Source organism: Alligator sinensis, unplaced genomic scaffold, assembly GCF_000455745.1.
Source record: "Alligator sinensis unplaced genomic scaffold, ASM45574v1 scaffold141_1, whole genome shotgun sequence".
Lineage (NCBI taxonomy): Eukaryota > Metazoa > Chordata > Crocodylia > Alligatoridae > Alligator > Alligator sinensis.
Window position 1 is genome coordinate 380,603 of NW_005842221.1, and position 12,733 is coordinate 393,335.

General features: G+C 46.5%; 1 protein-coding gene across 1 annotated transcript in view; it reads right to left on the reverse strand.

Annotated features, from left to right (window-relative positions):
* The window catches only part of PLXNC1 (plexin C1), a 100,222-nt gene that overhangs the window by 39,324 nt on the left and 48,165 nt on the right, over nucleotides 1–12,733 (reverse strand). The window contains exons 14-16 of the mRNA XM_025208135.1: nucleotides 3,958–4,060; nucleotides 2,881–2,982; nucleotides 1,891–1,994 (exon numbers count right to left, since the gene is read on the reverse strand). Coding sequence (XP_025063920.1) covers nucleotides 1,891–1,994; nucleotides 2,881–2,982; nucleotides 3,958–4,060 — 309 coding nt within the window. The remainder of the gene's footprint in view (nucleotides 1–1,890; nucleotides 1,995–2,880; nucleotides 2,983–3,957; nucleotides 4,061–12,733) is intronic.

Sequence of the window (12,733 nt, forward strand, 5' to 3'; positions counted from 1 at the left end):
CTAGATGGAAAAACTGGAACACAAGGTGTTAAATGCTTTTCAGGTTGACCACCAAAATCTTATCAGAGCTTAAAGTAGCAAACTTTTCTTTTAGTTCACACAAAACAGACAAATGATCTATCTGAAATCTCTTTGGCTTGTAAAGTAATGTATTTTGTTTCTTTTCTTCCTTCATTTTTTCCACATTTCCAACAATATAGAAAGAAAATACTGCTTTTGCAAGATGATTATGATTTTAGGTGTGAAGTATACAGAACGAACATCTGAAATCCTAAAAATAAAGATAATATTTTGATAATCACCTTGGTAACAAAACAAAAGAAATGCAGAAAGTATGACACTGTTGGCAGAATTCTTGAAACAAGAGTCTCATTATAATCTAACACTAATTAGACCAGTGTGACTTGAGTGGTTTCAGTAGAATTATTCTTGATTTATTTTGGTGCAAGATCAATATCTGAATCAGAATGTGTTATGATTACTCACATCCATGCTAGAGGATTAATTTGGGGATCCCATTGTACTAGGTGCTGTACAAAAAAGGGGCAAGGATACTGCAAACACACATGTGCTTAATTTTATCATAGCAAGCAGTCCTATTTCAATGAGGTTACTCACAATAGTAAAGTTAAGTACATGAATACATGATTCGTGATTGCAACCTTGGTACTACAGAGGTGGACATGACCCCTGTCAGGGTATTTTGTATTCTCAGGTGATAACAAGAGATGAAGATTAATGCCAAGGAGAAAACCACGTTTTTTAACATGCACCTATGCATGTCTGCAGGTTTCAACTCAGAAACCATAATATGGGGGAAATGGGGTAAGCTTTTAGACGGAATAGAACATGGAACATTTCAAGATGCTCGTGAAGGGCCATCTTCCCCTCAGAGCAAACCATATAACACAGTGGGGCTCAAACTTTTTCCCTGGCAGGCTAGATGGGCAGTGCCTGGTTCAACTACAGGCCAGATGGTGGTTCTGATCCAACACCCAGGGCTAGTGTGGGGTGGGCAGCAGCCTGGCCTGAACCTGGCCCTGCAGGGGGAACAGGGCTTTCAACCAGCAAATAATTCTAGCCCCAATTCAGGAAAATACTCAAGTACCTGCTTAAGTCCATCCCTAGTAGTTAGGACAGCATGTAAGCACATGCTTAAAGTCTAGCATGTGCTTACTGCTATCTTGAATTGAGGCCAGTCACTTCTCTCAACTTTTCTGGCATGGGAATCAGCAGCCTGAAACAGAACAACAACATGATTTGGGATTTTCCATTTCCTACTCTTAATTTTAATGAATTGAAATTATTCAAGTACAAGAGGGAGAGTAAGAACTGGGATGATATAGTTGGGGCTGGTCCTGCTTTGGAGTAGGGGGTTAGACTAAATGACCTCCTGAGGTCCCTTTCAACCCTTATTTTCTATTAACTTGAAGGCCTCATTAGCATCTTGCTGACTGAATGAGGAAGACTTGTGAGTTAAACACATTAAATGAATTGGCTGCGTTAATTTATTTTTGCAGACAAGTATGAGAGAGAAAAAGCAATGGACAAAATGTAGACTTAACAGAGTGTAATGAAGGTTGAGCAAGGTGAGACAATGAGAAAGTTACAGAGCACAGAGAATTCTTGAATACATTAAAGGGACACTGGGGTTATTTTAATTCAACATGCAGATTTGATGACTAAAAAGTTACATGGAACCTAAGGGCAACACATTTAAATGTTCCCCTATAGAGTTAGTGCAATACTATTCTATTGGCTTAGAAACAGTATATGAAGTCAGCTGTGAGAAGGATGTACAACTACAGTGTAGTATTTAAATATTTGTTTCTTACTCAAGTTATCATGTTCATTACAAGGGTGATGCCTAAAAGACCAGCAATCATTTACCTCTGGGAAGAAAGTTCTAAGAGCAAAATGTTTGTAGTCAAGGAAGGGAACAGTTCCAAAACTATCCACCACATCTGACATATCCATCTGCAGTTCAGCAAATCCTGAAATAACAACACCCCCCACCCCACACACAGAGCATTAGTTCTGATGAGCAGAAATCTATCAATGTAATTACAGCTTTCAATCTGACCTTAAAAAGATGTTCTTAAAAACTTTTCTAAGACTTGATGCATTATTTTTCTGGCTAAATCTCTCAGAGTTGGAAAATGTTGATTAGGTGTATTTTTTTTTTTACTTTCAGTTTTGCCAAAGCAAATTCTTATTATAAGCAGGGCACATCTACATGTGCAATTAATTCACCCGAATAAACTCCAGCACAGTTCACACCAGAGTTTATTGCTCCTTGGCACCATGTTTGAATATGCGCCAAGGACCGCAACATGTTGAACTGGGTCAGAGCAGCCCCAGCTGGCAGGGGGCCCAAAGCACCAGCCTGAGGCTGCTCCAACCCAGCTCAGCATGCTGCAGGGGGGCTGGCTGGAGCATGAGGGTGCTTCAGTGCAGAGGCTACCTGGCAGCTAGCCCCAAACTGAAGCACCCTTGTGCCCCAGCCAGCCCCATCAGCATCCACATGTGCATTGTGGTAGAGTGAACTATGCCATAGGATAGTACTTACGTTTACTCTGTTCTAATAGCACCACATGTGTAGATGGTGATGTTGCACTGTGCAGCTAATTAGCCAACTCCGCAGTAAATGTCTTGTGAAGACGCACCTTCAGCGTTATTAGCTTCTAGTACTAACAGCTACTAAAATGCATAACACTATTGTAAAGTGTCTCTGACCAACATAATGCAAAAAAAAAGTCTATATATGTCTTTGAAGTCTATGCGACATAAAACATTTGTACATTGCGAGTCTCTGCATGATGCTTCCAGTGCAGAGAACATACACTGATTAAAAAAAAAAAAAAGGCTGTGCAGACCTACCCTCACGTATTTCTTTCCGAAGTTCACATTCCAGCAGTTCAAGTTGCTCACTCAGTTTATGGGTTAACTCTTTGGATTTACGTCTAGTTACTATGAATGCCACTAAAAAAAAATTATTCAGTATTAAGTATAGTAAGATGCAGAATATATACTGATGCACTCATTTTCATTTCATTGTAAGAGAATGAAAAAAGATTATCTATAGAACCATTCTTTTGCATTGTTACTATTATTATTTGTATTGTTGTAGCACTCACAGAGCCCCAGACATCACAACCCAAGATGACACTGTGCTAGGCACTACTACTAAGACTCACTCCTTCTATTTAGTTTTTGCAATTATCAGTCCAATTTTGTTTTAATACATAACATACTCTATTATGAATGATGAGCATGCTAAGATGCAGCCTCTGACAGACAATGGACAAGAGTCTTAAACTTGCTTTGATTTAACAAAAGAGCATTATTTTGGGCAGGAAAATGAATTTACAAATGTTTTACTTATCTAAAACCTGTTTCGAGAACAGGTTTCTGAAAGGCTGATGTGCACTGTATGTATTAATAACACCAAACAATGGAAAAACCAATAAACACTCCTCTTACTAAAATATAAGGTACATTAAAAAAGTGGCAGAATCAAAATGCCTAAGTGTGGAAGAGAAAATACTTCTGGCTTTCAAACCAACTATAAACTACAAATCCATAGGTCTTCTAATGAGACTGATCACAAACACTGCTGACAAATGATGAGGCAGGACCACTCGTTCCTGGGGAACACAAAAGGATTGCTTGACAACTGGAACGGATCAAATTATGTTGTAGAAATGTAGTTCCTAGATCTTGTCTAACTAAATGGTGGTGGATGCCCTGGAGAAGCAGACTGGTAAGACAAGCTTTTATAACAGTCTGTCGCCTATGAAGTTGAATATTACTATCAGAGTAAAAGGCTGAGTTCCCAACTGAACCCAGGGAAAATATTAGACTTCTGGTGACTATCCTGAATTATACCTTCCTCCTTTCCCACACTCACTATCTCGTTCAGCAAGTCCAAAATTAAAAACATGTAATTGTACTTACCTAAAATTACAGCCAGGAATAAGATAGGAAGCAAAATAAGCACATACAAATACATGTGTGATGATTTTGCTTTGACTTCATGCTTTAAGTGTCCTAATCTGACCTAGTGGAAAAATATATAACTGTATGAGTAGAATGCAGACGCTGTATGCCATGTTTGTAGAAAACAACATTCATTGGATAAAGCGATGTCTCAAGGCCCTTAACTATAATAATTAATGAAAAGGGAGTAGAAATATAGAAAAATGCAAACAAACTGATCCAGACTTAATGCATTTGCTGCTAAACTAAAGGAAGAGAATAGTGCTAGGAAAAACATGCAAAAGGGGCAAATTCTCCCATCATTCTTACTTCAAACAAATCATATCAAAAAGGATATAGTGCAGTGGAGCTCAACTTCTTGGACCCACCGATTGAATAAGTGGCACAGGGACAACACAAGGGGTGGGCCCTGTGCACTCAAATCCTGCTGCATGCCACCTGGCTCAGGCCCTGGGCACCCAGACCCCACCTTACACCTCCTGAATCCAGCCCCAGGTGACTAGATCCCACCTTGCATCAGTCAGATCAGGCCTCATGCTGCCTGGATTGGGCCCTGTGTTGTCTGGGCCTCATGCACCCAGATTGGGTCCTGTGCTGCCCTGGCCCCGTATGCCTGATCTAGCTTGTAAGGCTATGCTATCTGCCCACAGGGCTCCCATAGGTCCAGAAATTTGACAGCTGGGAAGCAGCAATTAACATTGCCACTTCGCCACCACTGCCAAATATTTAGACCTGTGGGGAGCCCTGTGGGCCAGAACATGTGGCTCTCCATGAGCTGGATCTGGCCCACAGGCAAGGGTTGAGCACTAGGGCTGTGCGAAGTTTAGCCAGGTGTTTCATTTCAAAGCTGTTTCGATGCGTTCTGAGCTCAAAACAGCGAAATCAAAATGAAACAAAAGGCTTCGAAACAGCTTCGTAACAAAACGAGGGCACTCAAAATGTTTCAAAAGTTTCAAAACGTTTCAAGTTTCGAACCTGGGCTTTTTTGGCTTCAATGATGGTCAGTGGCAGCAGCAGCCTGTTCTCATCTGGCGCACAGATCTGGGGGCCCGCACCCCCGGGAGGGCTGCAGGGCTGTGCCAGACTCCTCCGGGGGTGTGAGCCCCCAGATCTGCACCCCAGATGAGAGTAGACTGCCCCTGCCATCTGAGACTGGTGCTGGGTGCAGGCTGTGCCTAGCACTGGAGAAGATTGCTCCTGCTTCCTGTCCTAAGCGGCAGTGGCTGTGCCTGCGGCAGCCTCCTCTCATCCAATGCACAGATCCGGGGGCTCGCACCCCCAGGAGTCCAGCACTGCCTGGCACCCCTCCCACGGGTGCGAGCCTCCAGATCTGCACCCTGGATGAGAGGAGGCTGCTGCTGCCACCTGAGACTGATGCTGGGTGTGGGCTGCACCCAGGCAGCAGCCTCCTCTCATCTGGTGCACAGATCCAGGGGCTCGCAACCTCAGGAGGAGTCCAGCACAGCCCAGCAGCCCCCCCAGGGATGCAACCCCCCCAGATTTGCGTGCAGGTTGAAAGGAGGATGCCTCTGCCACTTTGGACCAGCGATGGGCGTAGCCTTTGCCCTGTGTCAGGGAAGATTGCTGCAGCCTCCTTATCTGGGGCACAGTTCCGGGGGCTCGCACCGCTGGGAGTGCTTCAGAGCTGTGCCAGACTCCTCCCAAGAGTGCAAGCCCCCAGATCTGTGTGCCAGATAAGAAGAGGTTGCTGTCCCAGGTAGCAGCAGCAATCTTCTCCAGTGCTGGGCACAAGCTGTGCCCAGTGCCGGTCCTAGGCGGCAGCCTCCTCTCATCTGGTGCACAGATCTGGGGGCCCCCACCTCCGGGAGGAGTTTGGCACAGCCCTGTGGCCCTCCTGGGGTTGCAGTCCCCTGGATCTCCTTGAAACTTGGCAGGATTCATGCCCTCAGAAGGGGCTACCATCCCTGCAGTTTTCATCCAAATCAGGGAAGGAATGACCAAGTTTTAGGCATTTTCATGATTCCCTATTATAGCGTATGGGTGAAATGTTGAAACGCATCGAAACAGCGAAAGAGTTTCAATGAAACAGGACAGTGCTTCGAAACAAAATGAAGCGATGAAACGAAACACTGTCCCTTCGAAATGGTGAAACGGACATTGAAACAAAATGACGGTGTTTTGCACAACCCTACTGAGCACCCCTGATACAGTGGACACGAAAGCAGAACCTGGTATCAAACTAACCAAATATCCTGAATTTCTGAGGATTATTGGGGGGAAGGCATTTTCAAGATTAATAAAGCCAAGTTTTCACAGTCTAGGACTGTTCTTTGCACTCATCAATGGCATCCCAGTAAGTAGAAAAGCAATGTAAGGCTTAAGTGAACAACAAGGAAAACAACATTTCTGGTAGAAGCCTTGCACTGCAGTCAAATCCTTCTCCTCCTTGCAGATGTTCAAATCTTGTAGTGAGTACGCCAGGTAGTGAACTGCATATCAAATTGTAACAGGATATACAACATCCACAACTAGGGCTGTCGGACAGATGAACAGTGAGGAATTATTGTGAAGGCATCAAAATACTAGTCTGCGAAACTGAGGTATTTACCACAGATAATTAGAGTAAGAGAAACTTTATAACAAAGGATAATCAAAAGGGACTGTGAAGACGTGTAAGTAAAGAGTAGCCAAAATTATAAGCAGACCTATGGAAAAAATACACTTCCACAGAGAACAAGAAAACCAATGAGTGCATGGAGCAGAAATGACCTTGGGATAATTGAAAGATACACCGTCAAGGCTGGAATTACTTTAAGTCACAGCGTGGAAGGCAGAGTTCTTGTACCTCTCAATCACTTGCTTGTCACAGGAAGTCTACTAACAGGGCAGATAAATGGTTCTAAGTGTACATACAATGCTGATTACATACATGTAATCAAATCAAAGGAAAAACTACACTCCAAAACAATGGTTCTCAAAACTTTTTTTTGGCAACATAGCCCTTTTTAAGACTGTTTAAACAACGTACCCTGTGATTCTCTGTTATGGGAAACAAAAAAACCCCATGTTTTGGGCAGAATCCCATTTCACTTTGTGCACCCAAACAGCAGTTACCCAGCCACATAACTGCTATTTTTGGCACTTATGTACCATTTGTGACCCTGCTCCACACGCAGCATGGAAATGCGACGAGCATATATAGCAGGCCGAGCACTGGCCAAGAAGGCACGCAGCCTAGGCTGGATGAGCACAGGTCATGGAATCCTACCTGGCAAAAACTTGTGATTAGTAAGCATTAAACACCAGAGAAGGAGGGGGCATCTCCTGGGTTTGAGCCCAACAGTCAAGTGGTTAGGGCACTTGACCCAAGTTCTTAGCAACCTTCATCCAGAGCAGGTTTGAAACTACAACTCTCTAAACTTCCCAGCATATTGCTCCAACCAGCATTCCATGAAGCTGGTCCCTGGGCAGCCAAGAGGGAGATATATGGAGCCAGAAGAAAGGGCAGAGTGGGTAGAAGGCAGCCAGCAGTTGGAGCTGGAGCTGAAGCCCCGCATACTGGTGCACAAGCTGCTGGGCTGAAGCTTCTTCCCCACCTGGAGTGGTGCAGCAGGGGCAGGAGGAACCACCACTGGAGGTGAGGGGAGCTGAGCAACACCTGGGCAGCTGCAGCTGCGCTGGGAGCAGCCCTACTGGTAAGCGGCGCATGCTGGCCAGGACCAGGGCTGGCAGACATGGGCAGGAGCACGGCACTGACTGTCCCAGGCAGGGTTTGGCCCCATGCGAAGCATTGCAGGGTCAGCCATGGGCTGGATCCAATCAGTTCCACCAGGAGAAATGCCTTGTTGGACCTAGTCCTGGCCACAGGCAATGACCTGGTGAAGGGACTGCAGATGCTCGACCACCTGGGCGATAGCAATCATCACCTACTGCAATTTACCATCCAGCGCAGGGTGTCAAAGGCCTGCAGCAAGGCAGCAGCCCTGGACTTCAGGAGGGCGGATTTCAATGAGGTAAGGAAATTAGTCGGGGAGGCACTGAGGTCCCAGAGGGGAGGGGAGTTGGGAGTCCAAGAAGAGTGGTCATTCCTTACGGAGACGATCCTCCAACCCCAAATCATGACACTCCCCACGCGGATCAAAGCGGGCAAGAGTGCTCAAAAGCCCCCATGGCTCACCAAAAGCATCCACAAATGCCTCAAAGCCAAAAAGGAGGCATACACCCAATGGAAAGATAAAAAGAAGTCCTTTTTTAAATACATAGGGGGTAAAAAGAAGGTGCCAAATAATGTGGGGCGTCTGCAGGACATGCTTGGTAATCTGGTGGTAGCACCAGATGACAAAACTAATCTCTTTAACAGTTTCTTTGCTTCCATTTTCCTGAGCAGGGACAGGGACATCCCCCCCACTGGGAATCCGGACGGACCCAGGGGAGGCGCAGCCAGGCCCAGGGTCAGTGAGGGCCTAGTCAGGGAACTTCTGGAGGGACTAGAAGTGTTCAAATGAGCAGGTCCTAATGATCTCCACCCCAGAATGCTTAGAGAACTGGCAGAGGTCATTGCAGGACCCCTGGCACAGCTTCACGAGCACTCATGGTGTTCCGGTAAGATGCCTGACGACTGGAAAAGGGCTAATGTGGTCCCCATTTTCAAAAAAAGGGAGGAAAGAGGACCCGGGAAACTATAGGCCCGTTAGTCTTACCTTGGTCCTGGGGAAGCTCTTTGAGAAAATTATCCAGGAGCACATCTGCGAGGGGCCAGCCTGGGAGTTTATGCTTAGGGGCAATCAACACAGGTTCATTAGAGGCAGGTCCTGTCAGACCAACTTGGTGGCCTTCTATGACCAGGTCACAAAAGCCTTGGAAGCAGGTGTCATGGTGGATGTAGTCTTCCTGGACTTTAGGAAGTCCTTCGACACTGTCTCTCACCCCATCCTCATTAAAAAATTAGGCATCTGTGGTGTCGACAACTACACAGTCAAATGAGTCACAAATTGGCTGGAGGGCCGCACCCAGAGAGTGGTGGTGAATGGGTCATTTTCGACCTGGAGAGATGCGGGCAGTGGGGTTCCCCAGGGCTCAATCCTGGGGCCTGCACTGTTTAATATCTTCATCGGTTATTTGGACAAGGGGGTGAAAAGCGCCTTGTTCAAGTTTGCAGATGACACTAAGATGTGGGGAGAAGCGAGCACACTAGAAGAGAGGGACAGGCTTCAATTAGATCTCAACAGGTTACAGAGGTGGGCGGATGAGAATACGATGGGTTTTAATATGGACAAGTGCAAGGTGTTGCACCTGGGAAGGAAGAACCAGCAGCATACCTACAGGCTGGAGAACTCCCTTCTCATCAGCACAGAGGCAGAGAAGGATCTTGGAATCACTGTTGATTCCAAGATGAACATGGGCTGCCAATGTGGGGACGTGGTCAGGAAGGCTAACCGTACCTTGTCATGCATCCACAGATGCATCACAAACAGGTCCTCCCCCTCTATGCAACACTGGTCAGGCCGCAGTTGGAGTACTGCGTCCAGTTTTGGGAGCCGCACTTCAGGAGAAACGTGGACAGCATCAAGAGGGTCCAGAGGAGGGCCACTCACATGATCAGGGGGCAGCAGGGTAGGGCCTATAAGGATAGGCTATGGGACCTGAACTTGTTCAACCTCCACAAAAGAAGGCTGCGAGGGGATCTGGTGGCTGCCTATAAACTTGCCAAGGGGGACCAGCAGGCTATGGGAGAGTCCCTGTTCCCCCGAGCACTACCGGGGGTAACAAGGAACAATGGTCATAAGTTGACTGAGAGTAGATTCAGGCTAGATATTAGGAGGCACTACTTCACTGTCAGGGCGGCTAGGAGCTGGAACCAACTTCCAAGGGAAGTGGTGCTTGCCCCTACCCTGGGGGTCTTCAAAAGGAGGCTAGACAGCCACCTAGCTGGGGTCATTTGACCCCAGCATCATTTCCTGCCCATGGCAGGGGGTCTGACTAGATGATCTGCTTAGGTCCCTTCTGACCCTACCAACTATGAAAGTTGGAAGTGGCCCATGCACCCCATGGGCCAGATCCAATCAGTTGGCAGGCTGGATCCAGCCCACAGGGCATATTTTGCCCCTGCCCCCCTTCCTCATGCTAGAGAGAATGCGGATCAGTGTGAAGATGTTCTGCCAGAAGGAAACAGACACTGGGTTGTAGCCTGGGGTTCCCAATGGGGCAGAAACTTTCCCCACAGTACTGTCCTTTATCCCTTTGAGCTAATGACTAAATGCAAGGTGCAATGGCTCAGCTTCAACAGGAAGTCTACAGAAGGGCTTCAGTAGTACCTGACCTATGGCCTGGTGGTTAGAGCCCTATGCCAGAAAGCTAAAGGGAGAAGTTAAAAATCTCTAAATAAGTGGGTCCTAAAATGTGGGTCTCTTGCTTCCTGGACTGGCTAAAACAGGGGAGGGCCTGCTCTCCTCCTCACCAGGCTGGAGTTTCAGGACTTACATGTGTACCAGCACAGCCTACGGAGCATGTACAGTAGCTGCATGAAGAGAATAGCAATTCAAACTGTGTGTAAATGATAAAAATGGCAATCAAGTGCCTCGGTACCTGCCACTTGGGGCTAAAAAATAAAACAGGATTCCAGCTTTTCTGTCACCTCAATAGCACTGGCACCTCTCCAGTAATCTATGACCCTTGACAGCTGTAACATCTGAAGCACCTGAAAGGATGAGCAGACAGACATACACACACCGTGAAGCCCTCCAAAAATGGCTGAAATGTTCCAAAAACAACCATGGAAGAAACAACAACTAATTGAAGGTGTTACAAAATTACTATTCAAAAGTTCCGGTGCTGTTAGAGTGATTATTGGAGTGAAGAATGCATTGCATTCAAGAGCTTGTCTACCTTTATTCCAACCATACCACTGGTCTAATAAAAGATACCACCACCCCATCCCACGCCCAAATCCTTGCCTATTCAAAAGTTAGTTAGGAGTGCCCACTTTACAGAACATGACAGTGTGTCCAACAGTGCTCCACAGGGGCTAGACAACAGGAATCCTTATGTGCACCCTTCTGCCTCAGGTCTCACGGTTCCAGTGGGTGGGGAGGAGGGGGCATGTCATGCCATCCTCAGCCATCTCTGGATGTGGACAGCCATGCAAGGAATTTTTCTCATCAGCTCTGGGGCTGAAGATAACAGTTCCTTGCATCCCTCTCTACCTGCCCTGCTCTTCTAGCCTGGTGTATGGAACCAACAAACAAAGCAACCCCTGTTGCATCCCCTGATGGAGAACACCACACCATTGCATGCAGTCATAGTGATTTCCAAACACTTGGACCAAGGGGTGGATCAGGGGGACTGTACATCTGCCTGCAGCTGATGTGCTCCTTTTCTGAAATGCTTAAGTGCAGGAGCATTGGAAGCCATTCACAAGTTGCATCTGTCCATTACCTAACAGGTAGTACAGAGTGGTTCCTATTCCCCCCCTCTATTTCCACTTCCATTCCTTCCTCTTGAACCCCACCCCCCCACTAAAAATCTATCACACAGGGAGTGATGTCTTTAATTCCTTAGCCTGAATGACCACCTACCTGTTTACTGCTGGGTTGACTGGTAACATCTTTCAGTAGGAGTCCAGAACAGAGCTTGAACCCGTGCCTGCATAACTGTAGCAAGACACTTTAACAGCTCTGCCACCAGCAACACTAAGAGCAACTCCACAAAGTTGTACTACTTCTCCTATGCCTTGTAGTCAACAGCATTACTTCAATTTTATATCACTGCCACAGAAATGAGAATCTGGCATAATTTCTCTCTCCCCCATGAATGGTGACTGCATTACAAAATTTCACATCATCACCTTATTCATACAGCAGACCTGTTAAGGTGGCATTTAGTTCTGTTATCCATGCTAACATGTTTACTTTGAACTGGCCTTGCTCCACATTATATATTTGCGAATCCAACACAATTTTGCTTATACCTCTTTTCCTGTGCACAAATCTTTTGTTTTCTCTCTTGTCCTAGTCCCCTGGTCCACACAAGTGGAGTGCAAGATTTCATAGACATTTGGGCTGGAAGGGACCCCGAAGGATCAAGTCCAACCCCCTGCCCCATGAGCAGGAACTCAGCAGGGATCATAGGATCCCAGCAAGATAAGCATCCAAAATGTGTCTTGAAGGCATTCAAAGTGGGTGCTTGAACTGCCTCTGGCGGCAGTCTACTCCAAACCTTGGGGGCTCAGACAGTAAAGAAGTTCTTTCTTATGTCCAGCCTGAATCGGTGGTGGCGGAGTTTGTGACCACTTGATCTTGTCATCCCTTGGGGCGCTCTGGTGAAAAGGCGTTCCCCCAGATCCTGATGAGCACCCCTGATAAACTTACAGGTGGCACCAGATCATCACTGAGCCTGCGCTGTTCCAGGCTGAAGAGTCCCATGGCACTCAGCCTCTCATCATAAGGTCTGTTTTCCTGACCTCTGATCATGTGCGTGGCTCTCCTCTGTACCCTCTCAAGCTTCTCCACATCCTTTTTGAATTGTGGAGCCCAAAACTGGACGCAGTACTCCAGCTGTGGCCTCATGAAGGCCAAGTACAATGGGAGAACGACATCCTGGGATTTGCTTAAGAAGCATCTATGGATGCAAGCCAGCGTTTTGGTCACTTTACTAGCCACAGCATCCCATTGCAGGCTCATGTTCATCTTGCTCAATGATGACCCCCAAGTCTCTTTCTTCCATAGTGCTATCCAGCGTAGCACTGCCGAGCCTATAAGGATGCTGCGGGGTTTTC